This window comes from Cupressus sempervirens, chromosome 6 (assembly GCF_028749045.1).
Source record: "Cupressus sempervirens isolate cs-2001-9-10 chromosome 6, ASM2874904v1, whole genome shotgun sequence".
NCBI classification, from domain to species: Eukaryota; Viridiplantae; Streptophyta; class Pinopsida; order Cupressales; family Cupressaceae; genus Cupressus; species Cupressus sempervirens.
Window position 1 is genome coordinate 545,123,778 of NC_143123.1, and position 23,055 is coordinate 545,146,832.

Below are 23,055 nucleotides of genomic sequence, written 5' to 3' on the forward strand. Positions count from 1 at the left end.
CAGAGTTTTACCTTCTAGTCAAGAGACCTTTGGTGTAGGTTAGCATTGGTTTGTGGTAGTTATAGGTTGTTTTTTGGACTATGTGATTGGATCCTCATCCTACTCCTTGTCTTGGAAACCAACAAAGTTGTCATATTGTTCAACAATGCTTCTATGCACTTCTTCACCAATTTTAGTTTTTGAGCATGTTGATAAGATTGGTTTGATGTGGATTAGAGGTTAATGATTCTCTCATCCCATCCTTCTGTGTGGCTACAAGAGAACACGATTGTTTGTTAGAACCTAATTGTTGTTGAGGTGTCATCCTCTCATTTATATCATGGGGAGGTTCTACAAATTTTTAATCTTTTGCTAGTGCTTCCTTACTTATGTAATGAAGAGGTTGTCCCTATTGTCTTTACCTTTACATCATAGCGTTCCTTGTGACACATATGTACATGTCATCGTACAAGTGTGACATGTTGTGTCATATCTTTGATGTCGTAGTTTTTGCCTAAAAAAGAATTATTGTGCCAAGTTTTGCCTTGTTCATCCAAAAAAGACATTACATGTATCCCTAGGTTTCCTTCTAAGACTGCATCAAAATCTAATTCAAATAAATATAGTTAGCTTTCCATTTTTTTTATTTCTACTGATCTTGGGCGCTGTTATCCCATGAATGATAATAGTAATATGTAAATTAATATTTAAGTGAATGTCTTCAAATGATGAATAGTTGTACAAATATCTATGAACATGTCTATCATCAAATTAGTAGGAAAGGGCAAGAACCACCAATTTAAATTTTAGGCGAGATTCACAATTTGTAGGATTGACCTAAGATGGGAATATGAGACCTTGAGATTAGGAACAAATATGTGAAAACATGAGTTAATGATCAGATATATGTATAGAATTAGATGCATATAGGGTTAAGATAAGATCAAGTGTGAGGAAACGTAAAAAAGTGAGAATAAATGAGAAGTATAAATTGAAGGAGGAGCTAAACTTGATACTATATTATGCCACATGTTACTATATAATTACTTTAAAACATTTGTCAAAATAAACTTAAAGTTAAATAACAAATAAAATAGACATACAAATTTTACTAATACAAATTATTCAATAATTTTTTATGTAAGAAAATTTGTACACATTCTTATATCTAAAATATTTCCACATTCTAATAAGTCATTAAATTCTAAAAGACCCTCTATCTTGTAATAATGATAAAGACATACAATTTCATGAATAGAATGAAAGAACCAGCTTAGTTCTTTTCACTTCTGAAATACATACCACCTAGCCTAATATTGTGCGTTAGGTGGGAATCACATATGAAGTATCGCTTCTAATGTTTTAAACATCAAATGCATCCCTAAATTCTTTCTAGCATCTTTTAAAAAAGAGTGGAGAGACAATGGGTCCTCTTTAATTCCTCAGATTCATTTCTTGTCTCACTTTTAGCTCAAGCGTGAATTTTGATTTTACATTTGAACAGGGTATTGTAATTTGCGGGAGATTCTCAGGTCGTCGTTCAGTACTGTGATGTTTTTGTCTGGAAGCCGAGACCCCAGATATCCCCTTCTCCTCCAATCAAAGCCACTGCACTTCGATCCCTTTACTCATTTTCAGCACATAATATTTTCCATTCATTCGAGATATGCTTCTATTCAACTTCACACTTATATTCAAGTTTTTAACGGGTCATCCATAAAAATCGAAATGAAATGGCACGAGAACTTTATCATTCGCACGTCTTGCCAAATTTCCGTGGTCTGAAGCCGTTGCCAATTTCTGTTCCGGAGAGTGGGCTGTTAAATATTTTTGGAGGTAGGTCCGAATCCCGTCTGTTAACACGAAGTAACGGCCTTGGAGGAGGAGTAGTTCATGTTGCAAAATGTAACATCATGGATTTCTCGAAGAAGACACGACATCCGCGAGAAAATATAAAGGTTAATTATCTGAGGGCCTTTTCCCTTGTATATTTATTCTACTGTGTTTTAGTTTCGAATGCCTTAGTTTTTCCCCAGCACTCCTTTTTCCGAGAAACTCATGCAATAAGTTATTGTATTAGCTGAAAATTGTTGAAGTGGAGAATTCAAACCTTTTTCTTCGTTTATGGAAGGAAAGGAGGTTGATACCTCTACACAGTCTGTTTTATCACATTTAATTGGCATAGAGTATTCTAGTGAAGTGATCTCATGTAGGGGGCTTGGCTAACTTTCGTCGGGTGCTGCTGTAGTGAAATGGTTCCAAGAAATATTAAGTTTTATTTCATCTGCAAAATATTAGGACTCTGCAATTAAGCTGTGAGTGAAAAATGAATCATATAAATATTCGTCACACATTCATTGCCATCTATAAATAAACTCCTGTTTACATACAAACACGAACTGCAAAATTGATATGTTTATCTTGTTGATTGTGTACTAGAGTGAAACTATATATAAAAATGGCTGTATATTTAGGATGAGCCACTCTATCGAGGGTAGTCTGATAACCGAGGTAAAACTGGAGATAGATTCCATGGTAGGAAATATCACGAGGTTGAGGAGAGAGAGCCCTTCAGCCAACTGGAAGAGCTCGTTTGCCTTCAAGTCCCTCCCTTGAACTAACGGGTTGAGCGCATGAATGACCTAGCATCATCAGGAGGAAGCATAAAAAAATGGTATGTGATAAAGGCCTTATCTTGTTGGTCGAGTGTCCTCCACCTTCTCAATAGTCGACTTACTTACACTGAAGCTCAAACGATTTGCTGTTGTTCTTTCCTTACCCTTCTTGACAAGAACGATACAGTAACCTTAGTCTATTTCTATCTCTAAGCATTCACCTGATTTTTTCAGCTATCCTAGCTCTCCGCTCACTTTTAGTTGCAGCGGCCAAACAGTTTTTGATTTATTTCTAGATATCTTTGCTTCTGTACCGTTGTTCTACTGCACATATCTTGATATTTTGCTATCTACCTGCATGCATTTGGCTACAAATTACAGTAATTAAGTTGCTACAATAACCGCCTCCTTGTTCACTCCCTGCTTAGGGGAAATCGTTCTCAATTCCCACATAAGATTTGGAATTTCAGTTGAAAAGATGACATAGAGAGCAATTTGCATTTTGTCTTTAGAGTTCCTTTCCAGTCAACAAGATATGTAGTGGTTTTCTTGTGTCGCTTAGTGTGGGTACAAACATCAATCAAGATACCATCAACCAAAGGTTGTGGAAAATCAGGAGTTGTATCTGTGTTTGCCCCCATGGGGAAACAAGTTTATGAAATGTAGAAGAACATGATATGGCAGAGAACACCCAATGCTTTTGTATTAATTGATCGACTGTTTACAATGTATGATAACGATATGAAACAACAATATCAATGATGAACCCCTATTCCATCCGAGAGAAGTGCATATATAGACCTTAGGGGGTGTGAGGCAAATCATCACAACCCGTAAATGCCTACCCCTCAGTTACATTAACAACATTAACAATATTAACGACACGTTAACATTTATTATATCTCAACATTACCCCTCCCCAAAAAAGAAGCCGTCTCCAATGGCGTACAACAAAATGGGAATGATGAAAACCAAACAACTATACAAAGCAAGACAAGAAAAGCAAGATTGAGGAGGCAGAGAATGCGTCCTTGAAGATGAATGCCTACCCCTCAGTTACATTAACAACATTAACAATATTAACAACATGTTAACATGTATTATTTCTCAACATTACCCCTCCCCAAAAAAGAAGTCGTCTTCAATGGCGTACAACAAAATGGGACTGATGACAACCAAACAACTATACAAAGCAAGACAAGAAAAGCAAGATTGAGGAGGCAGAGAATGTGTCCTTGAAGATGTAGGCTCCAGTGGTGGTGTGAGTGATGCTAGACGAGTTTGTAACTCATACACCTACTGTGCCCTCAACTTTAGATCACGATCGGCCACCAACTTTTTCTCTAAGGTGGTCTTCACCATCATTGCTTCCTCTAAAAGATTCTTTTCTCTTGCATCCATGATCTTCGTAGATTTGGCTAGATGGGACTCTAGCATAGCCTTCTCTTCACGAACCTCCTCTAGTTGAGCTACTAATGTGTCCCTCTCCGCCTATCTGGCTCCTAGCTGAGTCCTTATGTCCGTCCTCTCTACTGCCCATGCCTCCTCACGAACAATATCCGTCTTGAGATGGGCCAACTCTCCTTGTACCACCTCCAAGCAAGTGGCCAACTCCTCCCAAGTTGACATAGCTGCCACCCGTGCAATGTCATGTGTAGAGGAAATGCACTTTGTCTACCAAAGAGTATAAAAATCCTCTCAAAAAAGCCCGCTCAATCTCATAAATCAAAACAACCACTTGACTCTCCCCTACTGTATCCCAGATAGCCCAAGCCTCCAACATGGCCAGGGTCTCTGTAGTTGGCCATCCGTGAGACTCATAACACGCTACAAATTCCTGAGCACAACCTCAATGTACAAAAGAGAATAATTGCTCCAATTCTTGTTAACTCCCTCCTAAGCTCGTGATTGAGCAGAGGCCATGACCTTCTTGGCTTCTGCGATCATCTCCTCCGTATATTGCTCCAAGCCACTATCATTGAGCTCCCTCAGAGGCTCTTTTATATGGTCGTGCTCAAGAATTTATATCAATTGTCCCGTGGGCAAAGTGTCTCTCTTTAGCGAATGCTCCTGCTCCAACTCTATTTAAGTGTCTCCCTTGGGCGAATGCCCTCAATTCTATCTCCCTGATAGGTGTGTTCTCATCGAGATCCACTATCTCATGAAGAGGAGGTAATGCTTGCTGTGGGCAGGTAATGGTTGGTGCCATCAATGTCATATTATACTTGCTGAACCCGAAACACACTACCACTATCTCCGCCTCTGACATAGCACTACTCTCCAATATCTGTGTACCTCCCAATGGCTCACCAATTGACTCTACTATCTCACGCCCTACTCTTTTAGTCTTTGTCTCGACTATCTCCATATGCAGCTTTCGTCACCTTTCCCATAGGCATCCCAACACTCAACAAGTCCTCTACTGTAGACTCTCCTCTATCCTCTACTATCTCATGTGCTGCTGGAGGTCCTATCACCAACTCCACTAACTCCCTCAGAGGTGGTGCAACTCCTTGTGGCATGCCTATACATGGTACTGTCATAGTGATGGGTACTCTCGGTTGACCAAATCCTGACACCAGATTTGTTGAGAATCATTCTCACAGGTATAGATGGTGTCAAGGAGGCTGTGTCTGAGAGGAGTGGTGGGGCAAATAGAACTTGTTCTTCCCTACAACCCAAAGGAGTGGGTATGTCCATTCTTGTTGCCATCGCTGAATTCACTGTCTCCCCTCTAGTCGTTGCACTACATCCACTATCTCTCAATGTCTTGCTAATATCGTCCCAACTATTGTTAACATCACATTGTAACTTAGACACCACCTGACCTCTGCTCTTTTGATTGGTTGAAACACCAACTATGTCCAAATGCTGCCAATAGAAAATGGGTAGCTCCCTTGGTGCTAGACTGCCCTATGGCTTTATCTTCAACTTAGCATTTGGTATCTACGTACGAGTGGCCTCAAGAAAAAATCCAATGGCAGAGTGAGGCATATATAATGTCTCGTGCTGAAGAGTCATAAACTCATACATTCACTACAACAATAAAGATGCCCAATCATACATTATACCACTGATACCATTCATCAACAAAATCTGCGGAAGTGCAATGTTAGAGGCATGACTTGAACCAACAAGTCTTCTCTTTACCACGTCTATGAGACATCGCCACTCACTAGGTGCCACAAAGTTCTTGATGCCATGACTCTTGGAGGCTGTACTGGCAATAGAATCAATCTCCACTGGTATTAAATTCCGTGAAATTAGCTTTATCCATTTTTCTTTATCCTTCCGAGACATTTTCTTTGCCTTAGTCTCAATCTTTTTTCTTTCATTCAAGGAATCCCAAACACTCGTGAAATCAATTGTTGTATAATTGATGACGATGTCTGTGCTGAGATACTGGGACTCGCTTTAGTGCCTATTTTTGTTGAATGTATCAATCATCATTCTCAAAGCCTCATAATCTTGGATGCAAAAGATAGGCATTGGTATGGCCCAATGTATCTTTGCCCTTCCTATTTGCCCTTTTACAAAATTATGATATGGTGTTTCCTACCACCATGTTCTACTTTCTAAACCATTTAGTCCTTCAAATCACATAGTTTGTGGTGTAATGGCATCCTTTTGGGCAGCCATTTGAATCTCTGGTCTCAACTTTTTCTTTTTGTTGGTACCTATATCCACTCTTCTAGCGACTTTCACATTTGAAGCTAAAAACCCTTGCGTTGTTATTCATGCTGAAACTACTAGATTGCAACGCTTGTAATTGTCTCTTCCAACTTTTCTTTCTGTTGGGGTTTATCAATAACGAATTCCCTTGTTGTTATGTGCAATGATTGCTGAAAACGGTTAGGGTATACTAGCAGCTTCTTCCTTCATAACAGATTTCAGTTCCCTCCTTCATCGTTCAACCTTATGTCTTTGTCTATCTTCTATGTCAGCTCACATTGCCTATGTTGTCTTGCTTATGTGCTGATATATACCTATGGTGTACACTGTCCTCCGTGTTACATCCCAATCTTTGGCTCAATTTAATAATGTTCATATAGCTGTTGAGGTTTCATGTGAAGTCAGTTGATATGTAAAATTAGTTATGATCATGTGAAATGGTAAAGCTTTATAATTTCTTATGAAGATGAACATGTTAGTTTATCGTTATGATGTTATTATATTTTTCTCTTGAAAATTTGGAAAGTTGGTTATTCATCATAATGCATAGGAAGTGAAATAATTGTTAGCCGTTATGATGGTTTATGAATAATAACTTGTTATAGAAATTGTGATTATATTGAGGAATAAGTGATTATATTGAGGAATATGATATTATCGTGGAGAATTTCTTTCCTTGCAGGAGCATGTCAAAGGTGTGGGGGCGGGGGGGGGGGAACATTGCCAGAAATGAATTGGGCATAGGGGCACCACCTATCACTAGGCAAATGGGCACGAGTCCTGAACCACCATGGCTAAGGGTAAACGGCTAGGCAAGCGAGAGTGTACGTTGGACAACCTTGAGCTAACTAGTTAAATTATATACACTTAATAATAAAAGAAATCACTAAGCATAAAATTGAACTACGAACAAGTTGGTGTCTTTATAATTGTATTTTTTTGGTTGGAGCTATTACGATAATAGATAGCATCTATTATTAGTTAATGGTTATCTATTTGTAATCAGTTGTAAATATTAGAATGTTTCTAATATTTAGTTAGGTTGTACAAAACTATTTGTTTTCATTCAGCTAGAATAGAAAGTTTCTATTCTTTAAGATCGTTTCCTAAGGAAACATTGTTTCACTCTTTTGTATATATTGACCTCTCGGTCTTTGTTAATATTAAGCAAGTATTTTACCAATTAATTCGTAATATGGTATTAGAGCCAATACTTCATTTTTTCTCGACAAATTTATAATTTTTTTTGAAAGTATTTGCTCAAAATTTTCCAAATTCTTTTCGACTCTTTCTCAACAACTCACTTTAGGGTTTCTATTTTGAGAAATTCGAATATAGAAAATAGCATTTTTTGTCCAAAAATCCAAATACAAAAAAACATGTTTTTTTGTGAAAAATCTTAAAATCTCAATTCTAAGAAAGATCCACCAATTTGCAGTGATTTGGTGTTCAAGTGTGGACTTCTCTTGTGTTTTGCATACAACCATGACCTGGTTTATGGCTGCCATCGCTAATTTTTGAAGCTATTTTTGGCAATTGTTTTTGCTGGTTGTGCGCTTGATAAACGCCATTGTTGGTTGATGGATCTTCATCTCCTATGTCATCTCTGCAAGAACGCTCCTCTTCGTGGAAAAATCAAGCGTTTCTTTGCCTGCAATTGCCATTTTTCCTACAACTTTTTCCTTCCATAGCGCCCGACTAGGGTTTTGCTCGAAAACCCTTTCCTGATTGCAGATTCTTGGTGGGTTTTTTGAGATTTCAATTGGGTTGTCGTCAGATTTTTCCAGGTGCCTTAATTTTCGAGTCAGCGGATTTGTAAACTGACAACATATTCTTTTTAGATTTTTTGAGATTTTTTGAGCTCTCTTTTGGGTACCCCTTCAAATTTTTTGAGTCTTCCATCTTTGTTACTCAAAGTACGTGCCTTCACTGATTTTCATGCTTTTTGACTAAAAAATGTGCTATGGCATCTTTGACAAATATTCTGCTCGAGGGCAATTCAAAATTCAATGGTTGAAATTATAGCACATAGAAGCAGTGGATACTAGCAATCTCTGAATATTGGAATACCAATCAAATTGTTTTGGGTGTTACACAGTGTTCGACTGCAGTTGGTACTGATCAGGATACATGGGATCTAAATGATCGAGAGGTAGTGATGCTTCTCAAATTATCTGTTGCTGATGATCAACTCCTTCAGATTCCATCCATCAAGACAGCTGCTGAGAGATATCAGTGTATCTCAAGAATCTTCATGAGACTTCTAACAAAAATAGAGCTTTCTTTTTGAAGAACACTTTGTTTTCTATAATTATGGATGAGCGAACATCGCTCTAGGTTCACTTGAATAGGATTTAGGAAATTTGTAATTAGTTGTTTGCGATTGGTCCCAAGATGGAGGAAGAGGACATCGTGGTCATAACCCTCAAGAGTTTACCCAAGTCCAATGAGCACTTTATCGAGACTCTCAACATCACTTCTACTGGTGTTGATTTGAAGTTCACAGATCTTTGCACACTTCTGCTTCGGCAAGATTGGTGGAAACAACAGTTCGGTAGCAGTTCCAGCTCCACCTCCACAGAGCAAGCCTTTGCTGCTAAATCTTTTCATAAGGATAAAGGCAAGTTTCAACAGTCTTCTCAGCAAAAGTCCTCTGCTCCAGCTTTGGAAGGCTCCAAGAAAAAGAACATTTAATGCAACTATTGCCACAAGTTTGGTGACATGAGGGTTGAATGTTGGAAACGCTTAGCTACACAATCAAAGCAATTTGGTTCGTAGGCCAAAGCAAACAGTGCAGAGCACACAGAGCAGCCTGAATCTGCCTTTTACACCTTCGTGGTTAAAAGGCTTGCATATCATGTGAAGTCGTTTGCTTGGTACATTGATTCAGATGCCTCTTGTCATTTCACCCACCGTAGAGATTGGTTCACTGACTACCAACCTTATTTAGATTTTGTTATTTTTGGTGGTGGAGAAGAGTACAACATTGTTGGCAAAGACAACATTCAAATTCATTTTGTTGGGAGGATTCTTATTTTCCTCGATGTGTACTACGTTTAAGGGATGGAACTAAATCTACTCTTAGTCAGATAGTTGCTGCGACACTCTCCACAGTTGGATGTCACCTTCAGTTTACATCAATGTACAATTATTGATAGGGTGACTCAGTCTATTGTTGCAATGGGTCTTGAGGATCATGGTCTTTTCAGACCTATTGATTCTTGTGATTCTCGGGACTTAGCTATGGCTGTTCGGCGGTATTCTGTCAATACACTTTGGTATCAACAATATGGGCACTTAATGTGCATTATCTCTTACAGCTTGCTGGGGAAGAGCTTGTCCTCGGATTGCCAGAGATTTAGACTTAGCAACTTGGAGTCTGTGATGCATGCCAAGTTGGGAAACAACATTGCACATCTTTCACCAGTGGCGATTTATGGCGAGCTTCTCAGGTACTTCATCTTGTTCATGCTAATATTTGTGGCACTATGGCTACTTCTGTTCTTGGGTCCAAGTATTTTCTGTTGTTTGTTGATGATTTTAATATAAAAATGTGGGTATATTTTCTTTGAAAAAAATGATGCATTTACTATTTTTTAGAAGTTTAAACCTTTAGTTGAAAAAGAGTCTGGGAAATCTATTATCACTCTTAGGTTAGACAATAGGGGGAATTTTGTTCTAATGAATTCTCTAGCTTCTTGGATACTCATGGCATCATATGCCAGTTAACCACACCCCACACACCATAACGGAACAATGTAGTTGAATGTTGGAATAGAATAATCACCGAGATGGCTTGATCAATGTTTGAACACAGACATGTTCTGAAGAAGTTTTGGGCAGAAGCATTTAACACTGCAGTTTATCTTTTGAACTGGTCACCCATAATGGCGGTCAAAGGTAAGACTCCGAAAGAGGCCCGGTCAGGTCGCAAGCCTAGAATCAGTCACCTGAAGGTTTTTGGCTCTTTTGCTTTTGTTTGGATCCCTAATGCGTCACATACCAAGTTGAATACCAAGAGTCAGAAAATTATGCTTGCTAGATACAATAGTCTTCACAAAGTCTACCACTTGATCGACACTGAGAGATCTCGTCTCCTGTAAAGTTGTGATGTAATCTTTGATGAGCAACGAGGGCCATTCATGCTTGTTTCTCCCGTTCTTGATCCAGTAGACCAACCTATAAGAAGGCTCATGATTTGGGAGTTAGGCTTCCATTAGGTCCACTAGATTGGAGGGCTCTAGTAGCTCCAGTTATACCAGTGATTTGTGTATAAAGACCTCCAACTTCTCCTATAGGATCACCCAGAGTTATAGGTGCTTCACATGAGTTTGGTGCTGATTCTTTTGATGAGGAACCTGATCATATAGCATCTCCTGATATTAATGTTGGTCATTGTCCTCTCCGGCCTAAGTAGTGGGCTAAGACACTTGCTGATCTTCATGATGATGACCTCATTGTTGAGAGAATTGCTCGGGAAAAGAGCAAACTGACAGAGTCCGTTAACTTTGCTCTCATGGCCAACATTAACAGTGTGTTTGAACCTCTAAAATATTTCAAAGCTAAAGGAATTCTAGAGTGGGAACATGCAATGACATCTGGACACCAGAGCCTGCTGTACAATAACACCTAGGTCCTTTCTAATCTTCCACTAGGGAAGAAATCCATTGGTTGCAAATGGTTTACAAAATCAAATACAAATATGATGGCACTTTAGATAAGCATAAAGCTTGTTTAGTTGCAAAAGACTTTTCTCATCGTCAGGGCATTGATTATGAGGAGACCTTTGCTCCTATTGCAAAGATGAGCACAATTAGATTGGTCCTAGCCATGGTAACACAATTTGGTTAGAAGGTCCATCAGGTGGACGTCAAGGGTACTTTCCTGAATGGTGACCTACAAGAAGAGGTCTACATGACGCAACCTCCTAGTTTCAAGGTTGCTAGTAAAGAACATCAGGTTCTCAGATTAGTGAAAGCTCTCTATGGCTTGAGCAGGCCCCTCGGGCATGGTACAGGAAAATTGATATGTACCTCAGTGAGCACGGCATCTAGAGGAGTTCTTCATATTCAAATTGTACATCAAGACTACTGACAATGATATCATACTTCTGGTTATTTGTGTGGATGATTTGATTAACACTGGTAGTTCAACATCTTTGGTTTAGGCAATCAAACAGAATTTATGCCATTTTTTTGATATGACTAACCTTGGGCTCATGTATTATTGCCTAGGTGTTGAGGTCTGGCAATAATCGTTTGGTATATTCATCTCTTAGCCCAAATATGCCAGGGCTCTATTAGACAAATTTTGTATGCAGGATTGCAAGCTTGCATCTACACCCATGGTGAAAGGTCTCAAGTTATCAACCAAGTTTGATTCTCCTCTCATTGATGATACTACATACAAGCAACTAGTAGGCAGCCTCATTTACCTCTCTGCTACTAGGCATGATATCAACTTTTCAGTCAGCTACATCTCTGCTTTATGCTAGCTTCGAAAGCTGATCATTGGATGACAACAAAGCATGTGCTTAGTTATGTGAAGGCACTTTAGATTATGGACTTCAATACTCTTGGAATTCCACTCCTAAACTTAGTGGGTTCATAGATTTAGATTGGGCAAACTCTGTTGACAATAATAAGTCAACTTCTAGATATGTTGTTGGAAACTTACAATTGGAACAATTGTTGTTTTGTCATTGATGTCAAATCTATTGATAAGACATATTGCTACCTAATTTCAATGTCATATCTATTTGATTGATGAAGAGGATTTGAGAAACTGCTCATAACAATAGCACCTAGATGAAAGGTTGAGTTATGAAGAGGAAGCTACAATGGACGTTTGATTAGATAGACTTTGATAAAGAAAAGTGATTGTTTATGTCAAGAAAGTCAAGCGAAGCCGAGCAATAGAGAAAAAGGCTAAAGAATGCCGAGTGATGCTAGTGTCAACCAAGCCACAGCTAATGCCGAGCAAATCTAGTGTTGGTTGAGCACTAGTATTGACTGAGCAAGATTTTTGATGCCGAGCCAGAAGATTTACAGCGACCGAGTAGTTCAGTGATGACCGAGTGTTAGAATATAGAGATTGCCGAGTACTAGTGTTGAGAATGAATTTGAGGAAATTGTGAGATCTAGCTGACTCAGTTGATTTCTTGGGAGATATAAACCATGTTGAAGATAAGATTGATGAGTTAGATCATTAAATTCAAGGTGAGGATTAGGTAAAGACCTAATAGACAGATTCCAGAGAAGTTTCTAGAGGAAGATCAAGAAGATGGACAGATACAATGAATCATGTTGAACCTGATCGTAAACCCTAAGATCTACGGTGATCATGGAAAACGGTAAAGCAAGAATTGCCTATTTAAAGAGGTACAAAGCCGAACAAATGAGAGAGTGCGGGTGCGAGTCTATGTGAGAGACACATACAAAAGAAGGTTGATCAGAGGCACACAATTGTGTGAGTGAGTGCGAAGCTAAAGGAGATAGCTTATATAGATGCTGCTGATATTGATAAGTCAATCTGAGCTGAAGGCTTAAGTGTTGGTGAAGAGAGAAGGTTGATTGCTTGAAGGGTTGCCAGGCGAATCAAGATCAAAGATGACAACGAAAGGCTTATCAGTGAATCAACACATGAACCGAACAAAGCTCTGAACTTGCAAAGTGAGTTGTAATCATACAGATCAAAACCTACTGTTTTCTTTCTAATCATTGTAAACAATTTGTATTAAAATCCTTTTAATAGAGGTTGACCTAACAGTCATTTGCAAGACTTAACAGTCTGTGTAAATTCTTTAACTAGGTGACATTTTAAATGGAATGATCAAAGTCCTTTGACAAGGCCACAACTAATAGGGTGATTAAATCCTCTAACCAGGTTACATTTAACAGTGTACATTGCAAACTTTTAACAGGGTTGGCTTCTAACAAAGCTCACTTCGAAAGAGTGAAAAAGTGGTGACATGTTGCTGGTAGTTTTTCCCAAATTGGGTTTCCACGCAAAATCCTAGTGTCAAATCTGTGTTGAATGCTTTATATGTTTTACATTTGATAATGTTTTCACTAAGCAAAGTATGCTATGTTGAAGACAATATTTTTGCTGTAGACACCGAGCATTAGCAAGACAAGCAGAACAATGAGTGTTTATGTTTAATTGTTCAAATGGTACTTAGGACCTCGAGTAGCTGATTCAACTTCCCCCTCCCAGTTATTCTAAACATTTCTAATAATTGGTATCTGAGCAGTGCTTACAGAGAAGGTTGAAGGTACTTAAAGCCAAATATCATGATTCACAAGAGAGATGTACCTAAGCTGAACAAGGAGAACTTTCCTGCATGACAGACCCTGAGGTTGCACATATCCAGAATCAGTGATGCTGCTATCAACTTTGTGGACAACGAACATGTTAAGGTAACCCCTACTCCTCTGACAACTGAACAACTAAAGCAAAAGCAAGAACACAATCAAATAATGTTGGAGATTGCCTTAGGCCTAAGTTATGCTGAGTTTGATGACTTGAAAGATTGTAACAGTGCAAAGAAAATGTGGGACAAATTGAAGACCGTATATGGAGGTGATGACAATGTCTTAAGAGCCAAATTTGAAAGCCTGAGAGGAAAATTTGATGACATGAGAATGATGGAAAGTGAGAACATAGTGCAATACTGCACAAGAGCCATAGAGGTTGTTAATGCTATTCGCGGTGCAAATGGAGAAATCAAAGATGAAACAGTAATAAGTAAGGTACTGAGGACTCTACTCCCTATTTATGCCATTAGAGTTTCTACAATCCAAGAACTGAGATGCACACTAGTTAACACTTTGACCTTGGAAGGTGTAATTGGTAGACTTACTGCTTTTGAGATGTCTAACTTTGACAACTACACACCTGCTACTATTGAATCTGCCTTCAAGTCATGGTTAGTTCTTAGCAAAAAGAAAGGAAAACATGTGAAGAGTGACAATGATAGTTTCGATGATGAGATTGATGAACTTGAAGCCCTTATTGCAAAAAGTTTTGGAAGAGGAAGAGGTAAATACAAAGGTAAATTACCTATTATCTGTTTTTCATGCAATAAAGTAGGTCATATTGCTGCTAGGTGTCTTGACAGAGAGGAAAAGGATGAAAGGAAGGAAAGCAAGTACAAAGGAAGAAGAGATGACCTCGACTTCAAGAGAAAAAAGGATGACAAAGGTAAGAAATCCTGTTATATTGCTGCTGAAGAAACTGATAATGCATCTGAGAGTAATGATGATGAAGTTGTCTATGTTGCTATGAAAGAAGATGAAAAAATTACATTAATCTCATATGTGAACAAAAGTGATAGATGGATAATTGAGAGTGGATGCTCCAATCATATGACTGGTGACAAAGACAAATTTGAGGATATTGGTCCATACAAAGGTGGATGTGTTAAATTTGGTAATGATATTCCATTTGTTGTAAAAGGTAAAGGAACTATTCAACTGTCTAACAAGATAAAATATGACAATGTTTACTGGGTTGAAGGACTTAACTATAACTTGTTGAGTGTTTCATAGCTGAACAAATCAGGTTACATAGTTGAATTTCATAATAGGAAGGACAAGATACAGGATGTTGATGGTAAGCTGGTTGGAAGTGGTGATCAAACAAGAGGTAATTTGTTCTATCTAGATTTATCTAATGAGACATGTTTGTTTGCCTTAACAAGAAGATGTTTGGTTATGGCACAAGAGGTTATGTCATGTAAATTTTGACAATTTGGGTGGATTCTAGGAAGATGAAGAAAGTAAGAGGATTGCCTAAACTAAAGAAGCCTGACAATTCCGTGTGTAAACAATGCCAACTGGGAAGAATGACCAAGTCTAGTTTTAAGAGCAAAACATACACTTCTAATGATATTTTGGAACTGGTTCATACTGACCTATGTGGACCCATTGATGTTCAAAGTTATTGTGGAGATAAGTATTTCATTCCATTTGTTGATTACTACTCTAGGATGATGACTGTGATGTTTCTTAAAGCTAAATCTGATGCTTTTCAGTTATTCAAGTGGTATTTAGCCAAAGTTGAAAAAGAAACAAGGCAGAGTCTGAAGTGTTTGAGATCTGACAAAGTTGGTGAATTCATTTCAAATGAGTTCAATACGTTCTGCAATGACAGAGGAATTAAAAGATAGATGCCAGCACCAATGACCCCTCAAAATGAGATAGCTGAAAGGAGAAACAAATCAATAATGGACTGTGTAAGAACTTTAATGATGGAGAAGAGCGTATCAAAGAAATATTGGAGAGAAGTTGTTAGTACTGCTGTCTATACCTTGAATAGAGTACAAGTTAAGAAAGGTACAAATGCTACACCTTTTGAACTATGGTATGGATATGCTCCTAATGTGAAATATTTCAAAATCTTTGGAAGTAGATGCTATATACTCAAAGATAATAGGAACGGGAAATTTGATGCAAAGAGTGAAGAAGGTATATTCCTAGGATATTCCACTAAGAGTAAAGCTTACAAATGTTTAACACTGACACTAACAAAGTCGTGGAAAGTGCAAATGTGAAAATTGATAAGTTTGCTGAAAGAAGTGACACTGCATGCAAAGAAGAACTTGAAGACTACAGTACATTCATCTATGTGGATGATGATGCTCCAAGCACTCCCAATGAACAAGCTAATCAAGCTGCAGTCTCTCAACAGACATGAAATGTTGTAGTGCAACAAATTGCTGAGCAACAGAGTGGGTGTCGAGCAACAGACTGAAGATGCTGAGTCACAGACAGGCAATGCCGACCATCAGATATCAAATGTCGAGCATGTAGAAGTTGGACCAAAACCTGAACAAGGAAAAGCCAATGAGCCTGAGATTATTTTTTAGGATGAACCTGTAGAAGAACAAAGAAGGAAACTACCTATGCTAGCAAAATATGTGAGAAGACATCACAAACCTGAACAAACCATTGGTGATGCTGAATCAAGTGTTATGACAAGAAGGAAACTCAAAGATGACACATGCTTACTTTGTGAATTTGAGCCCAAATTAATAAACGATGCTTTAGACAATGAAGATTGGATTTGGGCAATGAACAAGGAAATTGACCATATTGAAAAGAACAATACTTGGACTTTAGTGCCAAGACCTAAAGACAAAAATGTCATTGGGACAAAGTGGGCTTCTAGGAACAAACTCAATGAAAATGGTGAAGTAACAAGAAATAAGGCAAAATTGGTATGCAAAGGTTATGCTCAAGAAGGAGTTGATTATGGAGAAACTTTTGTTCCTGTGGCAAGACTTGAAGGAGTCAGAACTTTGCTTGCCTATTTAGCCTACAAAAACTTCAAGGTATATTAGATGGATGTGAAATCTGCATTTTTAAATAGTATACTGGAGGAAGAAGTATCATTGAACAGCTTGAAGGATTTGTAGATCCAGACATAGTTCCAAGAATCATGGCGATTCATGCGATTCGGCGATTCGATTCAAGCCAAATGATTTTTTGTGAATTGAATCAGCGATAAAGGGTTTATAAAATAAGTTGCTCACTAAATTGCAAGGGTTTTTTTAATTTGCTGATTCGTGAGCGATTCGATTCCGATTCATAGCTGATTCACGATTCGATTCGGCCTTGCTGATTCCGATTGATTCCAATTCTTTTTATTTTGGATCCAAACAAGAACATGGTATGTAAATTGAACAAAGCCCTGTATCGACTGAAAAAGCCCCAAGAGTATGGTACGAAAGATTACATAACTATTTGGTAAAGATTGGTTTTGAAAGGACATATGATAACAATAATCTATATTTGAAGAATGGTAAGAACAATGAAGCACAATTATCTAAAATATTTTTTGATGATATTATATTTGGAGGAAGAGAAGCATTATGCAAATCATTTGTTGATGAAATGAAGAAGGAATTTGAAATCTCTATGTTTGGTGAAATCAAATTCTTTGTTGGATTACAATTATGGCAAATGAAGTTTGGTATTTTATTACTCAATCCAAATACATCAGGGAGATACTAAAGACTTTTGGTATGGAAGATTCAAGGCCAATGAGCACACCTATGTCTACAGGACATAAGCTGTCTAAGAATGATGATTTTGCTGAAGTGAACTAGACCATATACAGGTCCATGATTGAAAAATTACAATATGTTCTTATTAGACCAAATATTGCTCTAGGAGTTGGGATAGTTGCTAGATTTTCAGCAAATCTTAAAGAAAATCACATGATGGCTGTGAAAAGGATAATGAGATATCTGAAAGGTACAAAAGACTATGGATTATATTACAAAAGAAGTGATAGATTTGAACTGAAGGTATTTACTGACTCAGATTGACAGAGAAAGCACTAGTGTAGGTGCATTCTTTCTAGGAAAGAGATTGGTGTCATGGACAAACAAGAAGCAAAATTGTATTTCCCAATCCATAGCTAAAGCTGAGTATGTGGCAGCTGCAGTGAACTGTTCAAATATTATGTAGATAAAGCAATTACTGAAAGGTATGAAAGAAGAAATTACAGATCCAAAAGTTATCTATTGTGATAACACAAGTGCTATTAACATTTCAAAGAATCTAGTGATGCATACTAAGAAAAAACACATTGCTATCAAGTATCACTACTTGAGGGAACTAGTTCAAGATAAGGAAGTAAAGCTAGAATATGTGAACACCAAGGAACAAATTGTTGACATATTTACAAAAAACATTACCTAAAGATGCTCATGAATATCCTAGAGGTAAATTAGGGGTGATTCCCCTAACCAAAGTTACGAAGGAGGCAAGGTGTATGGAATCACATGTGCTAATCAAAATATCTTACACAGTGATGTAATACAAGTCTACTTTGGGAAATGCCTAAGGTAGATAGTCCAATACAGTTACATAATAGATCAGTCATAGACATATGCTAGAAATCAGCTAGACATGCAAAATCTACATAATTCAGATGTGTGAAGAGATTGAAGCTATGAAAGCTAAGCGTCTTTGGCATTGTTGTCAAAGAGGGAGATATACAGAAGAAGCAATACACTAGAGAGAGACATAACAAAAAGAGGAAGATATACAAAAATCAGAGAAGGAGATCTAGTGTTTAGAGGGAGAAAATCAGCAACGTTAATCAGAATGAAACTAAGATATTGATCACTCACGTGAGTGAAATCTTTTGGATTGTATGTAACCAAGTGAGATACACTTGATACATTGCTAATATTAAGATGTAGAGATGTTTCCATCAATGCCAAAAAGGGAGATTGTTGGAAACTTATAATTGAAACAATTGTTGTTTTGTCATTGATGTCAAATTTATTGATAAGACATATTGCTACCTAATCTAAATGTCATATCTATTTGATTAATGAAGAGGATTTGAGAAATTGCTCATAACAATAGCACCTAGATGAAAGGTTGAGTTATGAAAAGGAAGCTATAATGGATATTTGATTAGATAGACTTTAATAAAGCAAGGTGATTGTTTATGTCAAGAAAGTCAAGCCAAGCCGAGCTACAATAGAGTAAAAGGCTAAGGAATGCCGCGTGATGCTAGTGTCAACCTAGCCACAGTTAGTGTCGAGCAAATCTATTGTTGACCGAGCACCAGTATTGACCGAGCAAGATTGTTGATGCCGAGCTAGAAGATTTACAGTGACCGAGTAATTCAGTGATGATCGAGTGTTAGAACATAGAGATTATCGAATAACAGTGTTGAGAATGAATTTGAAGAAATCATGAGATCTAGCTGACTCAGTTGATTTCTTGGAAGATGTAAACTGTGTTGAAGATGAGATTGATGAGTTGGATCATTAAATTCAAGGCGAGGATTAGGTAAAGACCTAATAGACAGATTCTAGAGAAGTTTCTAGAGGAAGATCAAGAAGATGGACAGATACAATGAATCATGTTGAACTTGATCGTAAACCCTAAGATCTACGGTGATCATGGAAAACGATCAAGCAAGAATTGTCTATTTAAAGATGTACAAAGACAAACAAATGAGAGAGTGCGGGTGTGAGTGTATGTGAGAGATGCATACAGAAGAAGGTTGATCAGAGATGCACAAGTGTGTGAGTGAATGTGAAGCTAAAGGGGATAGCTTGCATAGATGTGGCTGATGTTGATACGTGAATTTGAGTAGAAGGCTTAGGTGTTGGTGAAGAGAGAAGGTTGATTGCTTGAAGGATTGCCAAGTGAATCAAGATCAGAGATGATAATGGAAGGCTTATCAGTGAATCAACACGTGAACCGAACAAAGATCTAAACTTGCAAAGTGAGTTGTGATCATACAAATCAAAACCTATTGTTTTCTTTCTAATCATTGTAAACAGTTTATATTGAAATCCTTATAATAGAGGTTGACCTTACAGTCATTTGGAAGACTTAGGACTCTGTGTAAATCCTTTAACTAGGTAACATTCTAAATGGAATGATCAAAGTCGTCTGACAAGGCCACTCCTAACAGGGTGATTAAATCCTCTAACCAGGTCACTTTTAACAGTGTATTTTAAACCTTTAACGGGGTTGGCTCCTAACAGAGCTCACTTTGAAAGAGTGAAATAGTGGTGACATGTTGCTAGTGATTTTTCCCAAATTGGGTTTTCACGTAAAATCCTAGTGTCAAATCTGTATTGAATGCTTTATATGTTTTACATTTGATAATGTTTTCATAGATCGCACATAGATCTTGTACAAGTCCATTAATGCTTGGAGAGATCTTGTGACCGCTTGTGTTGTGATCCCTTAATACCAATAATACAAGGGCTGAAAGTGTTGAGTTAGGTGGCGGAACTCACTAACAAGGTTACGCTTACATTTTAATGATTAAATTTATGGGAAATTTACAATTTGAAAGACACATTTCTATGTTCTTTGTGATGGCTGTGCTCATACTGAGTATAAATCTCATATCAATATTCTGATTTCATAATTGGACTGTGTTTTCAAATGAATTCCATACTAGTGCAAGCTTATACATGAGCATTTTCCCATATGTCCCTGAGATAAGGGTAACACTCTTAAGGAGAAGTAGCAATGGAAAAAAGAAGTGAGTAACATGAATCTTTGTTAAGCCATAAGCCTAGGTTGGGCAGTATGTAAATGGTTGATATATTATGCTTATTTAATCACTTTAGAAATTCATCCAGGAAGACCAACATGGTCGAGATGAAGGGTGTGAATTGATAGCCATTGAAACTATGGAATACCCCTGCATGATAAAAGATAGAACACTTAGTAACAATGAACAAAAGAGTTTTAACTAAGTCAGCTATGGTAGTATATTATTATATTGCATAGGTCTCATTGTCTAGTCAAGTGGTGGATTGGTATTCTATCATTAGGTTGCCTAGTGGCTAGATAGTGGTGTCCCAAGCCTAATCCTAGGGTAGGGAGGGCCTTTCTCAGTAAAGATTGTGTGGGGATACTCAAGGGTCAGCGGTTGTGAGGTTAAGCCCTTGGCAATGCTAATCCTCTCATCTAGGTGCAAAGGCTTGTACAACACAAGGATAAGATTTGCATACAAAACAGGTAGTTTATTTTATGAAATTGCAATTTCAAGTTGAAGATACGTTAGATTGTTAACATCATTTAATCAATTATCTTCTTTTCAGTTATTCAGTTATAGCCGTTGCTTCTTTTCCAACTGGATATGTAAAGGAGTTGTAAAACTGTCTTCAAGTGATTATGAAAGGTACATTTCTTTATTAGCAGAAAAGGTCTGTCGTCCATTAAGTATCAGTTGGTTATGATGGTAGTTATTTTCATCACATTTATTGATTGATACACCTTCAATTGTTAGTTAAGATATTTCAATTAAACTGATTTTAACCGTTAATCTCTTTCATATGAACATGTAAAATAGCTGTTATAACCACCTTCTCATGATCATGAATATGGAAAGTAACTATGTCAATGTTATGATAATTGTTTGCCAAGGCTTGGGAGAAGGGGTTACACTCTGCAACTCCCTTTAGTTCTTTCTGACGACACTAGTTGAGGTCTCGTTGTCCTAACTTAATGATACCCCATCCCCAATATTGGAATTTCCATCTGCACTCAACTTCTCCAGATTTGTCCCTCTTTTGGCCTTGGTCTGCCTGATGAACCAAATTTTTTTTGTGGCTTGTTTATGGCAATGCCGCTTATGTATTATTTGTCACCTTACTTGTGCGTTCCCCTTACTTTTGTAATGATCCCTTTCCAATCCGTTGATGTTGATGAATAGGAGACTGAATGTTTTTAACTCCTCTTTGTTGTTTAAGTTCGTTTCCCACTTCTCAGTCTGTGTGTCCTTTCTTTGTTCTATCCCTTTGCTTGTACTTATACTCTCTGACTTTGACTGGTATGATGTGACTATTAGATGTCAATGCTTCATATTTGATGAATGAACAATTGCCACATGATGCTGCCGTCCCTATGCGGTTCCTCTTTTTTTCCTTCGTTATATGCCTTGTTTGTGTGCGCCACATCTTGTTTTTCACCTCGTGCAATTTGTTCTTGCCTTTGTTGCCATATGATCCTTTGGCCTTCTGTGTTGTACAGTGTTATAGTTCTCCTTCGTACGGTATACTTTATTTTTTCCCTATATGGCGTGTTTTCGTAGCGGTTGATGTTTTTGTATGGCTCGATGCACAGTGGTCTGAGCTTGCCGTATGGTGGTCGTCTCCCGATGATCACCGTACAATTACATTTGCTCTCTTTTGTTAATTTATTTTTTAATTTTTAATTTTTATTATTTGGTGGTTTGGGTTCATCGTTCTGCCGACCCACTATGCAGTCCAACCAAACGATGACAAGTGCGCTCTTTTGTTAAATTTTTTTTTTAATATTTAATTATTATTTTTTTAAAATAATAATTCTACTTACTTTGTAATGGGCCTCTAGGTCCTTTTGACACCTTTCATGGTATATCTTTAGTTTCGACTTGTTTGTTGCCTTAGGGACCTCCTTTACATCGATAGTCCATAACTTGATCGCCCTATTCTCCACAACTTCCTTGACTTTATAAGGGCCCAACCATATAACTTTAAATTTGTTTGGTTTGGTCTCATTTTGTCCATTATACTTTAGCACTAGTTGACCGGGTTGAAATCTCATCCTCCTCAGGTGCTTATCATGCCATGCCTTCCACTTTGCCGAGCTACATCCGTCGCTCATTTTACTGTCATGTAACGCTTATCAAGCTTATTGAGTGCGTACAAACATTCCCTTGGATTCTCCATATCACTCAACTTGTTTTCAATTGCTATTCTGAGACTTGGTACCATAAAATCCATTGGCACGAGACTTCCTGGCTGTACATTAGCTAGAAGGGCGTTTGACTAGTTGTCACCTTATAGGTAGTATAGAATGCCCACAAGATTGAAGGTAACTTTTCCTTCCAGTCCTCCTATTCTACTCCACATGATTTGTAAATGACATATACCAAGATCTTGTTCGTGGCCTTAGCCTACCCATTAGCCTTGGGGTAGTACAAACTTGACAAAGAATGGAAAATGTTGAATTTTGTCGTTAACAATCTAATGACATGGTTCACAAAATGGCCTCCTCTGTCATTCGTCAACTGGATAGTAATATTGTACCTTGTTATAATTTGTTCATAAATGAATTTGGCCGTGCTTAATGCTGAATTGTTTAGTGGAGCCCTTTCTTTGACCTACTTAGTTAAATACTCAATTGCTGCCACTATGTATTAACACCTCGAGCCTGACTCGCCTTTAGGGGTATGATAAAGTCCAAACCCCAATGTTCAAAGAGTTCTTGTGCGTGGGAAGGATTTAGGGGCATGAAGTCCCTCTTCAGTG

The 23,055-nt window shown here is 37.8% G+C and overlaps 1 protein-coding gene across 1 annotated transcript in view; it reads left to right on the plus strand.

Moving 5' to 3' along the window:
• Window positions 1-1,371: 1,371 nt before the first annotated feature.
• Window positions 1,372-23,055, plus strand: part of LOC149553403 (uncharacterized) — a 216,776-nt gene continuing 195,092 nt past the window's right edge. Inside the window, exon 1 of the mRNA XM_089788868.1 lies at window positions 1,372-1,937. Coding sequence (XP_089644994.1) covers window positions 1,713-1,937 — 225 coding nt within the window. The 5' untranslated portion in view covers window positions 1,372-1,712. The remainder of the gene's footprint in view (window positions 1,938-23,055) is intronic.